Genomic DNA, 23,369 nt, shown 5'->3' on the forward strand with positions numbered 1-23,369 from the left:
GAAGGAAAAAGACATGTAACAACCGCTCCCGTGAAATTATGCCGAGCTCAAAATGATAGCCATAAAGCTCATCCCGATAGTCGGTTTTGTACGGCCTCGATACGTGCTTTAGAATCGGTAGCTTCTACTCTTGAACCGAAACAAGTTGTATTTATTTCACAAGATAGTAAGGCACGGGTGCCTATCGGTCTAAACGCTCCGCAGAAACAATCACCTATCCTAATGCACGTAGAGTAAAGAGTAAAGCTTCCCGATCACGATTTTATTGTATCGGAAAGACACAAATTGATCCAATCAGTTTAAGCAGGTATAGTGATTAATAGACCGCAAGGACTGGGAGATCGTGAAGCAGTGAGTTACTCAAGGCCAACTTATATTGCCATAAGAAGTGGAAAACACGTTAAATCGACTGCTGCTAGCCATGCCACGGATTTTGAGCACCTATTGGAGCTGAAAGAATTTGATAGTATAATGAAAATTAACGATCAAATAAAGCCAGTAGATGCTGAATGGATGTCTGGAGATGATATTGAGAGTACAGAATCTCTTGAATTAAAAAACGATGACGTTTCTGAATCAGACTCTTTGCCCGTGATTGAATCACATGAAAATTGGCTGAAAAATCCATGGACAAGTGAAAATTGAAATTAATATAAAAATGAATATTATGACGTTGAGTAATGATAATAATTAAAAAATGATTGTTAATAATTAAAAAATAAAGTTCTTTAAATTAATTGTTCATTTGAATTCATTAAATTTTTATATTTTTAAATTTGTTCACATAGTTAATTAATATGTACTAGTATTTATAAAAGACTAATTAATAATTATATATTTTGGACCTAAAGTTTTTTAGGGTTTCATAAAAAATTTTTTTGTTAAAATCTTTCTATAAAATCATGTTTAAATATTACGTAAGATGGGGGAGGAGGGATCAAAGAAAATATGGGTATACTATAGATTACTCCCTATGGAATTTCGTGTGTTTGGGTATATATCTGAACTCAGGGGACCGAGACGAGTTCAACGATACTCTACTTTTGGACCGGAGACGAAAAATAAAAAAGTTATCATACTTTTTTTCCGGCGATCGCGCGATGATAGGGAGTCGCGTCGCTCTCCGCTAAGTCGGTCTCGCTATCGCGATCGGGAGTCCCGTCGCTTGCCGTTAAAATTGCCTTTAGTAGACGTTTCCCCCTTTTTTTACTTTGTTCAAGAACTACCGTGAATCGATCACTAGTTTAGCACATGGCGGCGTGTGGTGGAGCCCATACGAGAGGTCAGTCGGGCCGCCATGTTCGCTGCCATAAGTAACATTAACCGAAATGGCGATCGCGCGATGATCGGAAGTCGCGTCGCTCTCTCCGCTCTCGTATCGCGTGTTTAACGCTCCGGGAGATGACCGTAGTCCGACGTCACGGTTTGCAGACTTTACCGCAAGATGGCAATACTAGCAACTACGGTGCCGTCTGCATGAGAGCATTAAAAAAGTATGGTAACTTAAAAAGTGTGATAACTTTTTTATTTTTCGTCTCCGGTCCAAAAATAGAGTACCGTTGAACTCGTCTCGGTCCCCTGAGTTCAAATATATAATCAAACTCCTGAAATTCCATAGGGAGTAATCTATAGTACACCCGAAAAGATTACCGTTTCTTACACGGGTGGGTGGGGGTCTAGAATGGCCGAAATCGCCCTTACGTAATTTATGGACGGCCTCTAACAGAGTCGGAAAAGTATTAATATATATATATATATATATATACACACAGTATATTAAAAGTTCAGATTTAAAAAATAATGATATAGTGAGATTTAGCCTAAATTTTTTAATGCTGGTTAAGTTAATACAGTATGTTTTCGTTCTAACTTATGTTACATAAATTATCAATGCAAACAAAAACATCTGAGATGTAAAAAATTACGCCAAGTAAAAATTTATGACAATTTAGACAGTCAAAATTTCTCTTAGCACTTTTTCTTTGGTAGAGATAAGCTTGGCGCTTGGAGGCGAAATGTAAAAAATAATACAGAAAATAATTTTGCACACTACCTAAGAATACAATTTTCTTTTGAACGAGGTATTCGGAATTACCGTATATCTCGGCGGATAAGACGATAGTTGAATCATAAAAAATGGCCCCCAAAATCCGGGGTCGTCTTATACGACAGATACAAAAAAAAATTAGATTGAAATTTATATAAATTAAAACCATTATAAAAAGACAGACAAACTGTAATTATTTACTAGAAGAGAGTAGGGTATGTGCCCAAAATAGAATAGCCCATAGAATGTTTTTGTGAATAGTCAGTCATCACCCGAATGCCCAAATCAGTGCGAATGTTTGCAACAATCGCAAGGCAGTGCTGCCAGATGCAAAAAAAAAATAAAATTTGTTTATTCGAAAAATTACAAATAGGACATATACATAATACACACAATAGGACATATACACTATACAGTGTTGTTATCCGGATGATGATCGCTGATCTAAACTAAATTCATAGGCCGTTGATAATTTGGGGGTCGTCTTATAGGACAAATATATGCTAAAACCATAAATCTTTGACGAAAATTTATACTTCGTCTTATCTGAAGGTCGTCTTATCCGCCGAGATATACGGTACTTCAAATGTTTGGGGGACGAAGAAATTGACCCCTGAAAATCGGCAACTTTTATTCCTGTATATGTAATCAGCTAGTTTATAATCAACTCGAATAAAAACAAATAAAAAATTAATTTTTTTCCTGTTCTTAACAAGTTAGAGCTTTATGTACAATTAATGTAGAACGTCTATAAAAATATTAATCTAAAATTGTAATTAAGCTTGAATAAAATATCATCAGATTAATAGTGGAGTGATATCCTAATACAAATTATTCATGAAAAATCATGAGAATTTAATCAGATTCTAACTGGGATTTATTATTGCAATATATGAATCCATTATTTTGCATCCATACAGTAAAATATGGATTTTAATCCTTTAATATTTGGAACTATTAATCTGATGATACTGAACTTTATTCAAGCTTAATTACGAGTTTAAATAAAATTATTTATAGAAGTTATACTTTAATTTTTTTCAAATTATAATAATAATTGAATTGTAAGTATAATACTTGATAAAATTTAGTTTTTTTTCCCTCTAGTAATGAATGATATGAAATCTCCTCAATCAGAAAATGGATCCTTTTCTGATGGTACGTTTAATCAACAAAATTCAGAAAACAGCGACAAGGCCGAGTCAAAATCTCCAAAATCTGTGGGAAGTAAAGAAATTGGATTTTTCTCTATGTCACCATTACAAAAATTTTTTTTTATATTTTCGCTGTTATTGTCAGTTTTATATATAATAGTGTTCGCTTGGCTAATACCGTGTCAAAATATTCAGTCTGATTCTCTTAATAACAGCAGTATTGAAGTTGTGGAGGAATGGAAATTAAATCTTGAAGGCCTTAGTAAGTTTTGTGAGAAATTAGTGAACTAATTTTAATAATATTTTGTAAATACTGTGTTTATTTTATATAATAATTAAATATTTCAAAATTGCTGATAATTTTAAAAAATATTAAAAATTTTGTTTAGGTATGACGTCAAATCTTGAAGTATTAAGAAATTCCAAATTAAATGAGGATATCGCGATATTTGGTTATAGCACAACTACAGATCAAACAAAGAAATTTGGATTAATTGCTTTAAGTGCTACAGATGGAAAAATGTTTTGGCAGCGATCAACGTCATTTGTTCCAAAATATTGTAAATGTGATTCTCTCGATGTAAATTTAGATAGTGTTATGGACTGCATAGTAATTGGAGAAAATGGATATATCAGTGTAATTAATGGAACTGATGGTAAGTTTGTTGTTTTTATTCATAATATTTTTTTTTTTCAGTGAAACGAAATATTTAATAAAAGAGAAATTTACATGTCTAAAATATTGAGGCTAATAAAAATAAAATTGTTTTGAGTTTATATAAAGTAACTGATGAGATTATGGCCATACTAAGCTTTACAGATTTCCTGGCGCCATTTTATGGAATGTTTAAAAAATGTTTATGGAACAATGAACTATGTGCAAAGTATTGATCTTTTAGCAGAGAGAAAACAAAAGAAGCGCGACCTTGTCAATTGGATCCACTGCGGTCAGGAAATATACCACTTGTAAGGTGTTGACTCGTAAACAGAGGGAAAACAAAGGAAGCGCCGACTTTGTCAATTGGACCCACCTGTGGTCAGATGATAGGCCGCTTGCCATATAAAAAAACTACTAAACGTAAACAAGTGGCGGACGTTAATGTAAGCTCCACTCTCGTCGGATAACAGCGGACCTGAGTGCAAGCTGTTCACGAAAGAACGGTTTGTGATTGGTCGGAAGTTTTCCGTCCAAAAAACCATTAAATAGCAGAGCAAACGGGAGAGGGAAGAGAGAAGGGCAATAGACTGGTACACGGTAGTCTCCGGCACTTGGGAAACCCGCTGAGCGTAGAGAGAGTGTTCTCCTCTGGTAAACATCTCAGGGACGGGTTAGTGCGGAGTCTGAACTGGCCATGCAGTTGAGCCAACTCCACAAGCTGACTGAGGCCTCTCCAGAGTTTAAAAGTTCCCGGAAGCCAATCCAATACGTGAGACACCACGCTTTGTTGTCCTATATATAGTACGTTGTCGAACTTGTACATTCTACGTATTTTGTTTTGGAAATAAACTGTAACTATTCTCTGAATTGAGTGTAGAAGTGTACTTTCCATCGAACTTGAATCAACTATCGGATCGTGATACACACGGAACCCAACTCAACGAGACGGAGTTTCGGAAACAACATCACTAGATCTTCACGAGATCTTTATTCTATGGTTCTTTGGTAAGGAAAAAATAAGGGAAAATAGCCATATATTTCATTCGTTTGGAACTGTAACAGTTCCAAATGAATGAAATTTTCAATGGCTTAATTTTTCCAATCTAACACTCCAAATTTCCAACCTTGTGCCACGTTAAAAGTATATGAAGCTAATATGGCCACCAATTTCCCTTCTCTCTTAAAATAAAATTTTTCAACCATTAACCAATGAGAAATGCAGTTTAAAAATTAAAATAAAATAAATGCTTATTGAACTTATTGAAAATCACAACAATTTGATTTTCAAAAAAATAAAAATAAATTGTTTAAAGAAACAAATAATCAAATTTTTTACAAATGAAAATGACTATGGAATAAAATATTATTTTCTTCGTTTACATTATCTCAAACATTTTAGACAAATGAACAAGTTTACTTTCTTCAATATGACCAATTGCAGCTGTTATGACTAGGAGTGGTCAAATAAACAACCTGGATGATTTTCAAAAATCTTGAAAAGTAGGCTACTGATTAAATTTAACTTTTGAAAGCTGTGCTGAATAGATCAACATAGAAAACTGCATATCAAGCCATCAAATAATTGAAATTATCTGTTAATAAGACGTGAGAAGAAGTGCGAGCTCGCCTGAATGAAATAAGAAACACGTTCTTCAAGCAATATAATTTCCAGAAAATGATGGCTTCATGCCGTTCTTTGCACTTTTCGACAATTGCAATTGTCCTGACCTGTCTAGAGACAGATCTGGAAGATTATGCTATCGCTATTTTTTTGTTTTCGTAACTTCGCCGACCGTTGCCAATTTACCATGCCATTAGCATTGGCCATATTCCTATCAGGAAACTTACGTATTTATACGTAAGTTAAATATCTTTATATTATTGATGATTTGTTAATTTTACTTAAAAAATATTTAATTTGTGAAATTATTTTCGTTATTGGACTTAGATGCAATAAGATGCTTTTAATTATTCGTAGGTGAAGAATTCTGGCATTTTTACCAAAATTACGAATTACCTATGTTTGAGACTACATCTCTTCCGGTCGTCATTCCTGATTACAACAACGATGGAACTTCATATTTAATTGTGGCATCCTCTCTCCTTAATTCTACTGAAACAGTAAAAAATAATCTGGTCAATGTATCGATGTTAATTTTATCGGGCCGAAATGGAAAAATGGATGCTCGTATCATCATTGAACAGTGCTCACTACCTATTGATAAATTACAGTTGTGGAAAAGAAATAAGAAGCAAATTGATATCCTTTTTTATTGCCTAAATAATGATGGATTCGGTAAGTTTTATAATTTCAAAAATTAGGCTTTTCAAATTTATTTTTATATTTTAAAATTTTTCATTATTTTTAGGGAATTTATGGTCAATATCAGCTGAAAAGTTAAGAAGTATAGCTTTAAAAGAATTGTCTCAGAACTCAACAGATTTTGAGAGAATATTAAAGTAAGTACAATTAAGCATTTTTAACGTGTAACTTAAATATAATATAATATTCTATTAGTTTATATTTATTTTTGATTGGTTTCAGTTTAAAATATCTAAAATCTTAAATTAAAAAATTTATATGAAATACTGCTTTTGTGTAATAATTTTCATTTTAGTTAATAGTAGATTTAATTTTAAAAAGTGCATTGAATTTAAAAAAATTTAAATATATTAAAAATCTAATAGATATTATTTTGTACAATGATCTAAAAATTTCAGATACGAAGATATTGAAACTTTAAATTAAACTTTAAATTAATGCATTAACTAAATACTGATAATCGAGATTATTACACAATAGCGTTAGTTAAATTATTACTATAGAGGGGGGTGCAAAAGTAGGTATACAGTTATCATGGGAAAAAATATACAGTGAGAAAATAGATAGAAAAAACATGTGATTTAATTTGCAAATAAAAATAAAGAATACGAACTAATAAAAGAGAATAAAAATAATAATAATGAACATCAAACATTTGTATTTCTCAGATTCTCAACTCTACTTACTTTTGCACCCCCTGTATCTATATATATAATCGAGACGAGTTGATAATAATAATAATAATAATAATAATCAGCGCAGAGCCCAAACGGTTAGGAGTTGAAAGTTGAAATTTGGTACACAGTTAGGGTACGTCACGAGAACGCACACTAAGAAGGGATTTTTCGAAATTCCTCCCCACGGGGGAGAGGGACAGGATTAAGGTTTAACACTTCCATCAACAATGGAAGTGTTAAGGTAACAATGGAAAACAAGAGAAGGCGACGTGCAAGATTTACGAGCGCTGGAGGAAAAAAAAAAAAAAGTAATATGTTAGAACATATTCGATTTTCAAATTTAAACAGATTAATTCGGTTTTTCTCGACTTTTCTTTTTTAGAACATTCGATGAAAATCGAACGATATAATCAGAACACGTCGTGAAAATCGAACAATATTACAATATTCGATTTTCAAATTCGACCTTTTTATTAAAAATATTTAGTTTGTTGATGAAATTACTCTTTTTCTTCCGTGACTATAACGTAATAATCTTAATCTTTGCTATCATTACTTTTGTCCGAGCAACGCCGGGCCTATCTGCTAGTTATACAATATTTTGCATGTTCTGATTAATATGTTTATACATTTTCGTATTCGTATAGTTTCTGAAATTAACCGAAGTTTTATCGATAAAAATCATCGTAAAATTTTTACATTACCCTCTTCTTAATAAAAGTTATCTCCTACAATTTAAAATCATCGTAATTGACATTCCTTACAATTAGGCACTTAACTCTTTGCTAGTGACTGAGCTTACAATTACAAACAACCAATTAAAGGATAAGAAACTTAAACATGAATAATCTGTTATTAGTTTGAAGCTTCTGTAGATCAGTCGCGATCATTTTCATGTAATTTATTTAAACAAATAAAAATTTAAATATAACTTGTAGAAATTAATGTAGAATTTATATAATATTAAACTCAATCTGTACAATTTTGATTACATCTTTAATAAGTATATTATATCTCAAATGCGTGGTCATTTACTTCGATTTCAAAAATTTTACTTTTAAAAAATTTTATAATATATTCTAATCGATATAATTAATATAAAATACAGTAAACCTTCGTCATATCGTCGGAATGCAAACTGGTATAGGTTAAACAGATGGATATATTTAGCTATTTAGCTGTTTTTCTCATTTTCGCTCTCCATCCTGACTGGCTTTTTTCTGATTTGTATTTCATACAATTGCAGTTTCAAAATCAATAATTAGAATAAGGTAATATTTCTTTGCCGGTAGAAATTCAATAGCAACCAATTTTTTTAAATTGTTGGTTAAAGCACCTTTGGAAAATAAAAAATGGGGAAACGCTCGATACATCCGAATGAGCTATATGACGAAGGGCTACTATATAACATAAGAATGGTTATTATAACATTTATTTTTTATTTATTTTTTTGTTTTAGCCAAGTGAGATGATTGATTTGAGTATTATAACCATTTTCTGCCCACTCACGTACAAACCAATTGAGATATCTATATAAATATTTGTTGCTATAAACTTACGTTTAGTATAAGAGGAAAAATTTGGCAACCTTCCGATAAATAGTTTTTGCTGTAGACTGCTCAGTATCTAAAAATTATTATTTTGTAAACTTTAATTATAAATATCCTTTAGTTTGTAAGAACAAAGTTATTTAATAGCGAAGTTGAGGCCGAAGTTTTAAACGCGAAAACGTGTACGTCGGATGTTCAGCGCCGCTTACCTGTAAGCCTAGAAGTTTAGCGGTCGGATGGCCGAGCGGTTAAGGTGGCAGCCTACCGCTCTGGGGGACCCGGGATCGAATCCGAACGGGTCGAAAATCCCCAGGAATTTTTCGGGGGGTGGTCCGTTCGGATATGTCGGGCCCCGTCCCTCACCACCCGGTCGCCCCATTGTGGGCCTGGCCGAACCCATAATGGGCCTTCTAAAAGAGGCCCTCTTAGTGCCCACAGGGCGGAAAGAGTTAAAAAAAAAGCCTAGAAGTTTGATAATGGCGTTTGGATAGTCAGTGGAATTATGCTCGACATTCCAAACGCCGTTGTCAAACTTCTAGGCTTACAGGAAAGCGGCGCTGAACGTCCGAGGTACACGTTTTCGCGTTTAAAACTTCGGCCTCAACCTCGCTAATATTCGTTACACTGAAATGATTACAATTTTCATTATGTGCTAATTTTTAGTTCTCTGGAGTTTCTTCTTGTTTTTTACATGTTTTTTTATATATTTATGAAAGTAAATAATAATCATAGCTGAGCAGATGGGACTTATTCGAACACCCCGAGAAGTATATGGACTGGCGCCAGTGCCTATGAATGTAAAGGGAAGTGGACCAGTTCTACTGGTGCCTCTGGAAATTTCCCAATTTCCCGATGGCCCATCCATCCCTGAATGATAATATAAGTGGAAACAAACTCGTTTAAGGAACATGTAAAAATACTGCTGGAGCTGCTGTATGATTTGGTATATATTGAATAGTACAACTTCCAAAGTTGTTTGAACACATTTCATTAATGAATTATAAATAAACAAATCATTTGTAAATACCCTGTACTTTCACGATGATACATTCAAATATATCAGCCTGTTTACATTTATTTACTAGCACATCAAATCAATAATATTTTAAAGTAATTCGTATATTTTTCTTAATTAGGCCTGCAAACTCGAAACATGGGTCAACATCCGATGATAAATATGTGTTCCTGACAATACTCTTAAAATTAGAATTATCTTTGTTATAATGATAATTTATTATTAGTAGAGGTAATAATAATAATATGATTTGAATACATTTAGAATGGAACAATTAGAGAAGAAACAATCTAAAGTTCATTATCTTGAAATGGAGAAGAAAAATTCAAACGGAAAAGACATTTTGGTTGCTTGGAATGAAGGAAACATCGCCTTATTAAACGGAGAAACTAAAACAGAAAAGTGGATAGGTACAACCGATAATCATGGTGATATTAAGTATGTTTTTTTAAGAATAATAATTGCATTTTTAAAATTTTATTAAATAATAATCCAGATGTAAAATGTGCAATAAATGCAACGAAAGAGTTTGTGAAAGGTTTCTAAAATCTTGAATTCGATTTGTGAAAGTGAAATACTGAAAACACGAGAAGGCACAGAGGCCGAAATAAATACAGTATATCGAATGAAAAAGTTTTATTACAATTAAGTGAGGAGGCTAATAACAGGCTTAAAATCTTCCTAATTAAATATATTCTAAGAGGTTTTAAACAAGAATGTATAGTAGGCTATTATTATAGATGTTAATAATCAATAGCATCGAGGTAAAATTTCCTAAAAGATGCGCTGCTGTTAACTGTTTGTCATCCTAGTCATTCTTATATCTATTATATATATGATATTTTTAAGATATGCAAGGTGGTTAGAATTAAACTGACGAAACTCAGATACGCGTGGACGTCTGCTGAATCGAGTCGATTGAATCTTTGTACACATGCAATGCAGATCATTAGAAAGAGATTTACGGGGAAAAATTAGTTGAAATTTTCACTGCCAGGGGAAAATGTCGCGCTGTTCAGTCGTAAACGTATATTTTTGGCTATAGGTTATTTGAAGAATCGTGTTTATCAGATGCATGTCGGAGTTAAAGGCCAGCAGAGTGCGACACGTTTTCCAGATTTTTTTTGAATGTTACGTGCTGCAGTTCATAACGCGGTTTTACGATTGCGTCATTTGGTCGACAGAGAAGAATTCTACATTGAGCACATACTATAATTATGTAAAACGTAATTTTAATCTTATAAAATTTCGTTCCCTTGTCTTATAATTGTCATCCTTGCAGCACCACATTTTCTCCTGATGGTGAAAATTTCAAGTAATATTTCCCGTAAATTATTTCTCTTGATCTACATTGCATGTGTACCGAGTTTCATTTGAGTCGGTTCACTAGAGCCGGCTCCACGCGTATCTGAGTATCGTCAGTTTAATTCTAACCACCCTGTATAATATTTTAGTAGTATAAATGAATAGCATATGAATAGCATAAATGTCTCAATCCTTTTTATAAATTTAGAAAATCAAATGCATTCTATGCGAGGAACATTTCATACGTTTAGCAATATATTTTTTATCTTAAATCTTTACAGAAGTGAATTTTTTCTTTTTAAATTTTATATGCAATATGCAATGCATAAATAAGTTTATATGCATCGATATAAAACCTTTTGATTCGTATTATTTTCTAACAAAATAAAATAATATTTTTGTAAAATTGCTCTTACAGTATCAGATATAATAGATTAAATTGTATAGCAAATATAATTACTTGTTTTTAGATAAATATATATTTCATAGTAGTATTTTTATCTAAAAATAAACTATGTCATCGAACTTGTTCATAAAATAGGTCTTTCATTGTTGTGATAAGTTTTGTCACGTTATAGACTTCACTTCTATCTTGGAAATATATAAGATCTACAGAGGGTTGATAGCGTTACATAATGCCGAATTAAGAGGCCTATAAAGTAAACTAAATGCCACGGCGTCAGTTTCGATTATGCTCGATCCGATGGCCATGTTGTGAAACTATAACCCTACATCGAAGTTTCCACTGTAGAAGACTTCCTCCGTCGATGTCGCTGGGACACACTCGGTTGATGAAATACGTCCTATGCTTCCCTTGGTGTAGCGCGCCACGTTATCGTAGTGAGGCGGGATGGTCGTGTAAAGTAAATTTTCCGCGATTTGTTACAATTATTCATGTGCACCCATGCTTCATCTAGCGTGATTACAAACTGCCACTTGTTTACCGAAAGATACTTTTCGTACAGTTTTCGGCAGTTGGTCTTTCTTTTTTTGGATGTGACGAGACAGCAGCTTGTGAACTGGACCTTTAGGCGTTTCTCCAGTTTCGAATTCTTGTGAATAATGGCATGAACTGTGGACTGGGCTATTCCAACACCCTGGGCAATACTTCGTTGGGTTTTTGGATTTGAACCACTGATCAGTCGTCGCACTTTTGCTATTACTTCCGGTGTGTGGCTTGGGGCGTTCCTCTTTCTGGGCCGAATAGAAACACTTGACGACTGTCCTGGCTTTTGCGAATCATTTGTTTTGAGAACTGACTGTATCCCATATCGTGAAATGTTAAAACGACGATTTTTGCACAGTTTAATAATTTGAGTTTGCGAATATTTACATAAAAGTCGGAAAGCGCAGTTACATAAAAGCTGCCCAAAAGTCTGAAATTTTAGGTGGCGTATTTGTGATAGATAAACTTTACTTATTAAAAGTAAAACTCAGAATATACAGCAACGCGTTGGTCAGTTGCTTTCTACTTCCTACCCATAGTTCCATTCTACTTCCTATAACTGGAACTATGGGTACTATGGAAATCGGCATTATGGAACGCGATCAACCTTCTGTATTTTATTTTTTGAACAATTTTCGGTTTTTTCGAACTTTTTATGTTTTGCAGCACAAACATTCACAGTATAATGAAATCCATAATTTCTTAAAGCGCATAATCACTTTTATAAAGCCCACCAATAACCTAGAGCAGCGGCCTAGAGGATAAAACCACTGATCATGACTGGTAGTTGGTCATGGGGTTTTTTTCACATGACTCACCTAAATAAGCATGGGGTCCGCAGAAAGCTTGGAGAAAAATAATTACACCTATAATTTTTATTTAATTTTTTGGAGATTTCTTCACAAGTAAATTAGAGAATACAGTATTGCATTTAAATCGTCCCAAGCTCGAGGGTTCAAGATTACATATCCTAATCACTTTTACGATTATAATTTGTGTGCTTTTTTACTCGATTCTATGGAGGGACAAGTGTCCGATTTGTCTCCTCTGCGGACGCTCATGTCAAACTGACATCTATTTAGGTATCAGTTTTTCCATAGAAAGTCCTCACAGGACGCGTTTTCCGTTTTGGCAGATCGCCCAAGTGTTGCGTTGCCTCATTCCATCAATCAAATTTTTAAAGTTTAAATCTAAGTTATTAAAAATTCGAATATTACAAAATGGTGTTTATATTGCAAAAATTGTAATTAGTTTGCAGTTTTATTACGGTTTGTTTGAATTTTTTGATGATCTATTTACCAAAAATTAATTTTTAATTCTATATAGATTTAGATTAGAATTGTAAACATTTTTTTTTTCTGACGCATTTTCCTTTTGAATAATTTACATTCTTATAGAATTGTGTATAAAATAAAACTAAAGTAGCCTAGAATATTTTTATTTTACTAAAAAATCAAATATTTATGAACCACGATAAAAATAAAACTTGCAATAGGCAAAAAAAGTCTGATTTATTTTTAATTATTTTTTTATTCTAAATTATATAATTAAAATTTAGTTATAAATTATCTAATTGTGTGTAATATTGGAATAAACATATTTTCTAAACTGAAATTAAAATTCTAAACTTTGAATATTTGAGACTAAAGTGTCATATTTAAGAAATATAATGTACTTATTTGAAAGGCGATTAGAATTTTAATGTTTAACATAAAAAAAAACAGCTTTTAAAATTTTTCAGAGCAATATTATCCGGAAAATTTAGTAAAATGGAAAATATAGCAGTATTGATTAGCAGTGGCGAAACGTCGGGTACTACAGTAAGTATTTTAACTTCAAATGACATTAATTTATTTATTTTTAATGGATTTAAGTTAATAGTTGATTATTCTTTTATTATTTTCTTAGCTTTTTCTTATGAGACACTCATGTAGTATATATTTTGTTATATTTTGTTTTTTCTTGATTAAATTTATACATATATATATATATGTAAGGTACAGTTTTTATAACAACTTAAATTAGTCATTTGAATGTAATTTGCTATTACTTTTTTAAAGTATAGTTTAAGCTATTTTTCTACATTGTCGCCATTCTTTTCTAAACATTTTTAGAGAAAAATTCTTCATTTAAAGATGCGGTCATGGATTTTTCAAATCATTAAGTGGGGATTTTTTTTTTAGAAAGGAATGTTTGTCCTTGTCTCCCATTGGGAAAAGTGTTTAGGAAAGAATGGTTATTACGTATAAAAATAGCTTTAACTGTATTTTCAAATAGCTAATTTAATTTTTTAAATGTAACTTGTATCCTACTTTTGGGATAAACCCGGTAGACATGCAGAAACAAAACTATAGCCTATAATTCGTATCTTTTTGTGTAGTTTAATTAAAAGTATTTTTTTTTTAATTTATAATGTTGCTTTCAGATAAAACATACAAATTTTTCTTCAATTGCAAAATCTAGTCAACTTTAATTTGCTTAATATTTTAGCGTATAACCACGAGAAAAAAACTTCTTTAAAACTAAACCCAGAATAAAAATAAACTGATTTCTTTTTTGTTTATTAATCATACACATTATCATTTTTATGTTGATGTGCCAAATTTTGTCTGCAATTTTTGTTTTCATAAGGTCAAAATGTTATAAACCATCCGCTGCCAATCTGATATGAAATTAGTTCGATTATCCCTAATGGAAATTGTTAATCGTTTATAAAGTTTTCTTTTTATAAATTTATAGTGGTTATACTTAAAATTTTATAATTTCGGAAAGCAAATGATATTCTTTACTTAATATCACAAATGTAACTAGTAAATATTAGCTTTTATCTTAAAAATAAAGAGAAAAAATTCTATAAATTATTAAAACAAATATATATATATTTGTTTTATCAGTATTTGGTAAAGATAATTAGTAAAAATTAAAATTAATAACTTATTGATATGATATAAGTTATGGGAAATGTTTTTAAACAATTTCAAAAATCGTTGCAATGTGAGCTAGATTCAATCGTGTCTCGAGTCAAGCAAGTCTTGAAATTATATAATTATATCTATAACTCTATTAGCATGGAATTTATTCTAGTTCAGCTATTTGAAGTCCCTATTAGCTATTGAAAAACTTTAGCAAAGTTTATTAGCGTGAAACTCCTTAATGTGAAATAATAATAAAAGTGTCTCTTCTATTTTCCAATTGCGTGTGGACTTATCAATATTATTATGTATAAAGAAACGCAGTTTTAAAGTTATGTTTAATTTATCAACTTAAATCTAAGTTTAACATCATTTCCAATTTATCCGGATCGTCAAATAATTAACAGTAGTAAGTTGTTAATTACATGCCGAAGGAATTGAAGAAGAAAATGTAAAGGCATTTAAACAAATTTAATCTGAAACTATAAAAATATAACTTTTAACGTTCTTCTAACCAGTGTTGAGTCGGATGTTTTTGGGCGGGGTCCCAGTCGGTAAAATTCTTTCGACTCAGATCTCGATTTACTATTAGTAAAATGTGAAATAAGAAAAAAAAAATACTAATAAACGACGCTTTTAGCCCACGACTTTAATTTAGATAGTTAGATAGCTTAATAAATAGGAATTAACAATTTGGAGGGCTTATCACACCAGGACCGACAGAAAAAAGACCACTGTATATATCAAAAATTCCTTTGTGGACTAAGGTTAACTGTTAGGGTTATAATTATATGTTGGTGCTGTGTGTTTGTAAGCTGATGAGGGGTCCTTGTACCTGAAATGCATCCTTACCAAAAATTGAAATTGATTATTAAAGACTAACTTTTTTGTAAAAGATCTGGTCTTTTTTTCTGTAGGTCTTGGTGTGATAAGCCCTTCAAATTGTTAAATCCTATTTATTAGGTTATCTAACTCTATCTAAAATTAAGAGAAATACTGTTTAATTAATTAGTATCTAAAGAAGTTTCTTATAAAGTGAACACCGATAAATTTAGATATCAAAGTGATAACGCATAAAGGCCATTTCATAGCAAAGTGTTATGCGTATCTAACGCAACAAGCTCTATATTTTCAGAAAATAGCTTTTAATTTAACTCAGACTAGGCGAGTGGATAAAATCACTGAACATTTGTGGGATCGCGCCTAAAAAGTAAACGCTTAAGGTATCGCTTGGAAGCGCCAAGCTTATCTTTTACCAAAGAAAAGCTCCCAAGAAAAGATTTTCATTTCGGGCATCATAATTTTTACTTAGCATATTTTTTACATCTCACTTGTTTTACTTTGGATATCAATTTTTTTCTTTTTGACTAATTTGACTAATTTTTTCATTGCTTTCTATTTGTTTTGAGTTATTTATTGCTATTTATTATTGCTTTGATAACATAATTTAAACTTAAAACAGTCGATAGAGAAACAATGAAAAAAGTAAAACCAAGATCAGAATCTAACTGTAACAAACTATAAGAGGAAGAGAAAACTGCAAAATATAATTAATAGAATTGTTTCAGCTCATTTTTCAGCTTAAGTTCTGTTATTGTAATTAATTTTTTTCTCGAAAATAATTAAATTTAAATCACTTTCTCATAATTAATTAAAATAAAAGTTGAATTATTTTGGTTGTTAAGATGTAGTGTGTTTCGAAAGATTTTCTAAGGTAAACTCTTTATATCCATTTATTCTCACCATCAATTTTAGTACGACTTTTACACATTGCAAATTTGTCGAAGTCGGAGTCGAACTTTTTGTTTACCGACTCCACCTCACTGCTTCTATCGACTCTAGCTTCGAATGATTCAGAGTTCGAACTCTAAATTCGACAAAAATTCGTTTAGGAGTTCGAACGATGCTTGAAAGTTAGAACTGCGCTTGCAGTGAAAAAAATACGCTCGAAGCGTAAACGTAATCTGCTGTGCGCCCAAGTAGTCTCTCGTTGTCGCTCTTGCGTTACGTTCGTATGTTTTCAGGGCTTTTTCGCTTTATTTTTGATGTGTTTGCTTATATATATTGTGTGTTGTTCGTCGATTTTTTGCAATTTCTTCCTGCAATTTTTCTTTGGCGACAGCATTTGGACGCTTCGTACGTTTTGTATCCTTTAGTTCAAAATTTACCGAACGGAACTTTTTAAACCACATTTCACATGTTCGATGTTTACAAGCATCTTTTCCACACACATTGAGAATTTTATTCTCTGTATTCTCTACATATGTAATTTGGCAATATTATACATCGAGAATGACATTTCGAATAAGATTGATTGCAACGAACTGGTTGACAATTTCCAGATCAAAAAGGACAAAAAATAGAGAGATAAATTTTGTTTATTTATCCCTGTAATGACATGCAACTTTTTCTTTAAATTTTTGTTGTAATTGCGATTTTATTCATTTATTTGTATGGGCAGTGTCCAATCTAAGGATATCGGGGAATTTCCTCCAAAATATTCCCCGAAGAAAAATGTCTAAAGTCAACACTGTACATGGGCCTCCTAATTTAAATTTGTTTATGAAATGAGTATTGTTTAGGGTTTGGAAATGGATTAATTCACTTTCCATTATGTCTAATGGAAAAAATATTGATTCGGACTTCCAATGATTCGGAATTTGAACGGCCTTTTGGAAAGAATTTGAATTCGAAGTACGCGGCACCACTGCACGTTTACTTTTAAGTGACAATTTTTTTCAGAATTTATTTATGCAATAAGCACCTTCCTTTACAATCCTCGCTTAAATGTATTGTAATTTTGACAATACATAAGAATATCTTAAAATTATTAAAAATTAAAGTTTAAAATTAAAATTTCTTATCACACTTTCAGAATTTTTTTGCAAAATTTAATAATAGAATCTCATCTTATATAACTGTCTAGAAGTAAATATACCTCGCTTAAAGATGTATTTACTTCTACACAAAATTTCAAGCTGATAGAACAATACGTTTGAAATTTTTATACAATAATCAATCAGTATTAATATACAAAAGTATATTGCTTTTTGACATAAATTTGATCAGTATCGTAACCATTACTCTTAGTCTAATAGAAGAAAATTTCATTATTTTACGTAGTTTCATATTTGACCCAATCTTAAAATTTATTTGTTTTTAGAGAAAATTGACCAAATGACCATTCGATGAGGTATATCCATAGTCATGAAACTGATGAAAAAGATCCGGTTTGATTCTATCCAATCTCCATAATTTATCACCTGTAGTATAGATCTAGCCGTTGTTTCTCATTTTTCATTAAATCCATTACGTAATAGATATAATTGAAACCGATCATACTGAGGTAATTATGTATGATCGGTTTCAATCAACAAAATCAAACAATTTTCAGAAAAAAAATATATATTTTATAAAGTATTATAAATATTTATTAAAATCAAACTATATTTTATGTTAAAATACAATGAAAAATTTTGAAAGAGATACTTTTAAAAAGTAGACCTATATGCTAGAATTTATCCGCTTAAAAGGCCAATAATGTTTTTGTGTTTCATTTTCTAAAACTTGTAGTTCAAATTTCAAAGTAAAAGGAATTGTTATTAATTTTTACTTTATTTGTTTGTCTTATTAGAATAAGGTTATCGATAATTCATGTGTAAATGCACCTTTTTCCAGTTCAGTTGAAATTTCAAACGGAAATTTCAGTAAAAATGCTTTTTAGATGCAATTTTCATTGAAATTTTAAGTGACGTCTTCTTTTTCATATTTCAAATAGATTTTAAAATAAATACTTTGTGTTTATTTCATTATTTTCTGGCAGTTTTTATAACAGAGGAAAAGTATGGCAATCAGTCAAAAATCACCCCAACATTTTTACATTTTTGGATTCGAGACCTTAACATCGAAAAATTCTTAAAAAAAAAAAAAAAAATCAAATTTGAGGGTTTTTCTTTACGTATGTTAATGTGTGTGGGGGAGGCACAATTTTGTTCACCTTCTTTGAAACTTAATAATTCCTGTGCATTTTATCGAAAATTTTTGAAATTTTGGAGAAGAGTTTGTGTATCAGGGAGATTGATGCTATTAAATTTTAGTAGTTAAAGGTCAAGGAGTGGGAGATAGCAGGGATCACGTATCATACTTTGAATGAGGTCAAACTTAATGAAGATTTTACTCGTTATTAGCATTTACAATTTTTTGTTTTTTAAATCTCTACCCTCAAAATTAAGCTTTTAGCCATTTTATAATAATTAATAATATAACAAGTTTTTTGAAATAAAATCTCACAACAGATGACACAACATACAATTTTAACTTTAATAAAGTTACAAAATTTAAGAAATTGAGACAAATTCTTAAAAGGAGACAATCCAAAGTGTCTTCAAACTTTGTCCCTTTGCGCGCACATGAGGAAATTAATAGTTCCACGGCGGAGTCGACCTTTCATTTGAGGCTACTCGTCTTCAACAATATGTAAAACGTTAAAAATATCCTTCTGGCGACGGCACAATTAAAAATAATAATAAATACATTTGATAAAACTTTAACTTTATTGCTGGGAAAGTTACGCAGTTCTTTGCTGAATATTTCTGTTAATCATTTATCTGATTTTGTATAAGTGATTTTTAAAAACAAAATAACTTTATAAAAGACTGTTTGTAAACTTTATTTCTATATTAACTATTTTTATTAACATTTAATTATCTCTTGTGAAGATAAAATTAAAACTACAATTTATATTGTCTTACAAAGTTGTTTTTATGTAATTTTTAAAAACTAAAAATTATCATTGTTTTTTTTTAATATGAAAAACGTGTTAAATATCATCAGTATTATTTTATATTTCAAATAGTTATTTATTCAAACATCGTTTTTTCTTTTCATTTATTTATAATTATAAATTTATAAAAATCTTCATAGAGGCTAAAACGATGTATGTAATGTTTATATATATCATTTAACTTATCATTCTACAAAACATTGTGTTAATATCATGTATAGTCCTATAGCTCTGATGATATTACTGTATTTTATATGGAATTCATAAATGCACAATAATTAAATTTAAATTTTGACTTATGATGCAATTTCCTGTTGTAATGATTCTTCATTACAACAGGAAATAGCTATAAAAATTTCAATATGCAATACTCTTTCAAATAATTCATCTTGCTCTATTTTCGCAACTAAATCATTTTCCTCCCTCTTCAATGAAAGATCTGTATGTAAATAGAAATATGAAGTATACATAACTTTCTGAATTTCGAAATCTAAATCACAAAACTATTCAAAATATAATACTTTTTAATAATTGGGCTGCAATTTGAAAAAAAAAAAAAAAAAAAAATTGTAGACCTATAATTTTCCACTGTTGTCTTTTTGTCTGTCTGTGTCCTTCCTTGATCTCGAGAACGGAACTAGAAAAATTAATGCCGAAATCAGATGTGGAAAGCTTGAGGGTAGGAGGCTCCGATTAACTATACATGAACTTCAGTTTCAAACTGAAAGTCATTTTATTTCAGTTCAAAAAGTTTCCCCTGAAACCAGTTAATAGATGACCGGCATGACTCAATTGCTAGCGGAAAAGTATGATGTACAGGAGCAAGACACTACTAATTTTTGCTGGAAAGCATATATTTTAAATTAAATAAATGAAAAATATGAGTAAAAATTGCAGTTTAGCATTGCGACAATGTCACAATAAATAATTCCTTGTTTATTACTTATATTTACAGGTAACAAGTTTTTATCTCGGTAATGGAAGTGTAGTAACCAACTTAACTTATGATAATTACTTTATAACAACAGCTTTGTTATTGCCAGAAATTTTTAGTGAAACTGATGGGATTCTTCTAAAACGCATTAATATGAATATAAAGGTATTTAATTACATTTAAAATTAAATAATATATTTTTCGTTTTATAATTTATTGTATTGTGATTAGCCTATTGAAAACAAGCCACTTTCACAATATGTTTTGGAAAAGTCTCAAATGAATCCATTGATTAAAACATTTCATTATGAAGAAGAATATCTAGTAATTCAGTGTGTTCGTGGTCAGAATCCTCAATCAATTTCTAAAACTGAAGTTATAAGACTATGCAATCAAAGTATGTATAATTTATAATTAAGATTATCATTTAGAAGTTAGCAAAATAACAATGATAAGAACAAACTTTCATTTATTTCAACAAATTCTGTATTAATTATATTTTTTAGTTTCTCTTTTATTGTAATTCATATTTTTCATCATTTTATTAAGAATAATTTTAATTAATATTAATGAGTTTAATTCTCATTTCCTGTTGTTTTAAAATTTATCACACATGCACATATATAATTAATAGATACATAAAATATACAAGGTCATAAATAAACGGAAATGACTTCTCAAAAAATAGAATAAATTTGTAAAATTTTATTCAGTTTTTGTAGTAAAACAAGAAATATTTCAAAAACACTATACTACGTAGGAAAATTATACAGTGAAACTAAGCAAGTATTTTTTAAACAAACTTTCCTGTTAACTTCATTAACCATATTTGATTGAAAGTCGAAAAGAAACTCGAATTTGAATCTCACGTACAGTTTGTACATTCTACTCTAACACAAAAGTCTTCTGATCAAAAGTCGCCAATGGCATAAAATCAAAAATTTGAATTTTCAAAAATGACATCTTATCAAGTATTTATGATGCAAAATATTATAATTTGCACAAATGTTGTAAAGCCCTAAATCATTTTTGTTTTTAAAAATATAAATTGATGTGTTTGCAAACGTTATTGATTGTCAGGCTTTCCTTCTGGTGGTCTATTTGCACATTATGGATGGTATTAATAAGTGTCGTTGTAGAGTATCGAATGTTTTCTTCTTGTCATGCATATCCAAGGAACCATAGCACAATGACAATATGTGCATATGTACCGTAATAATCTTTCATTGTTTATCCCATCATCAACTACTAGCAAGCACGTTACGAACCCAAATGGCGCGAGAATCAAACTCGCGTGCGTTGCATAATGGATGATGAACATAACATGATGACCATCAATAACGTTTGAAAACATCACATTTCGTATTTTTATTTTTTTTCTTAACGATAAAGATTTGGGACTTTATGACACATACGTGAATTATGCTGTTTTTGCATCTTAAACATTCGATAACCCAAAAAGTGTCCATTTTTAACTTTATGCCTGTGGAGACTTTAGATCAAGCCATTAGTACTATTGCTTAATATCAAATCCATTAAAACCCTATTTCTCATAAGGTTTGTGCCGTGTTCTTTCCGTCCTTTGCTATTCTTTTAACTAATAAAAATATATAAAAGTTATCACTTTGTGATCATTTGCCCTATATTTGCAACGTAAGGAGTTTTCTTCTATTTGTGTAGGCTTGTAGATCGTGATGAGTTTAATGACCGATCGGAAGGGGAGCCATCCATCATCGATGACGATGATTTCATTTGTTCCAACTTTATAGTTGCCTATTATGGATAAATAGTGAGACGAAGCTTTGTCAGTCCAAAAGATAAACTCGTCATTTTCGTGGTGCTTGTTAAGAAAAGGGATTAGAATTTTCTTTAGACATTCGTTTTAGTACATGTCAACATCAATTGCAAAGGTTTCCTCCTTTAAACATGACTTCGAAACAATTGCTCGTGAAATGACAATATACAGCATGACTTTTGCTTCAAATTTCTTCTTAAATTTATACTTCAGCTCAGGAGTTGGTTGATTTTCGTTTCTCGCGAAGTAAATTTCATTTCTGTCATTCATCTTTATAACTTGATTTTATGTATATATTTTTAAATATAAAAAGTAATAGTGGCGTCGGTAATTTCGTTGCAAAGATATAATTATTTATTTTAATAATAAAGATTATTTTTATTTTTTAATTTAGATGAGAGTTGTTTGAACGATATTTACAACAATATTCCAACAGGTATTTATCATGAATTATTAAGTCGTTTTAATTTTCATTCTAAAAATTTATGAATAATTAATTATTATAATTTTAAACACTTTGTAGTTTTTGTAAGTAATATTGATGCTCACAATTCTCATGGATTAATTTCGGCAACGACCACTTTACAAGTGAATAAGGATGCAGTTTCATCAGTACAAGAAGTGACAATAGTTAAACTTTTACATTTAAGTGGCTCACCATTTTATAACAATAACACTAAAAGTGCTTGTTAAGTGTTTTTATCTTTGACTCATTCTGTCCCTGAAAAAAAAAAATTCATATAATCCAGGTTTAATATTTATGATAAAAATATTCACGATAAATTGTAATATAATCTCAAGGAAAATTTAAAAATATACAGTATTAATATTCTGCAAATTCATAAATTGTAAGATATATAAAATATTTTATAAGATATATATAATTTATGTATAATTTTATCTGTATAAAAATTTTCATTTATAGTTTTTTTTTACTACAATTGTTTTAAAATATACAATACAGAATATAAAAATACTAACCGGTTATTTAAATTGTAATATTAAAATATAAAACTAGAGTTTAGAAAATTTTTAAAAAATTTCGAATTTGACAGACTAAATGATTAATTAATAAAGAAACATTTTTTATTAGTATAATAAGAAATAAGTTCCAATTTAGATCAATTTTTTAATGACATTTCTCTTGTAATACCCAAGATACTTATATTATGTATAGAAATATATAAATTCATCATTTGTCTATAGAATTTATAATATATATATGTAAATATACAGGTATAGCAAATAAATTGTTTTTATAATTTGTCAA

General features: G+C 30.3%; 1 protein-coding gene across 4 annotated transcripts in view; it reads left to right on the forward strand.

Annotated features, from left to right (window-relative positions):
• The window catches only part of LOC136972685 (uncharacterized), a 39,241-nt gene extending 15,872 nt beyond the window's left edge, over positions 1–23,369 (forward strand). For 3 of the 4 annotated variants that reach the window (XM_067267292.1, XM_067267290.1, XM_067267291.1), the window contains exons 2-11: positions 3,155–3,463; positions 3,591–3,857; positions 5,838–6,155; positions 6,229–6,319; positions 9,689–9,862; positions 13,417–13,495; positions 20,326–20,469; positions 20,536–20,701; positions 22,494–22,535; positions 22,623–23,369. In XM_067267292.1, the coding sequence (XP_067123393.1) occupies positions 3,155–3,463; positions 3,591–3,857; positions 5,838–6,155; positions 6,229–6,319; positions 9,689–9,862; positions 13,417–13,495; positions 20,326–20,469; positions 20,536–20,701; positions 22,494–22,535; positions 22,623–22,792 (1,760 nt within the window). In that variant the 3' untranslated portion in view covers positions 22,793–23,369. Of the gene's footprint in view, positions 1–3,154; positions 3,464–3,590; positions 3,858–5,837; positions 6,156–6,228; positions 6,320–9,688; positions 9,863–13,416; positions 13,496–20,325; positions 20,470–20,535; positions 20,735–22,493; positions 22,536–22,622 lie in introns of those variants that run through there. The other variant, XM_067267293.1, reaches the window with a different exon arrangement.

This window comes from Centruroides vittatus, unplaced genomic scaffold (genome assembly GCF_030686945.1).
Source record: "Centruroides vittatus isolate TY-2023 unplaced genomic scaffold, ASM3068694v2 contig_300, whole genome shotgun sequence".
NCBI classification, from domain to species: Eukaryota; Metazoa; Arthropoda; class Arachnida; order Scorpiones; family Buthidae; genus Centruroides; species Centruroides vittatus.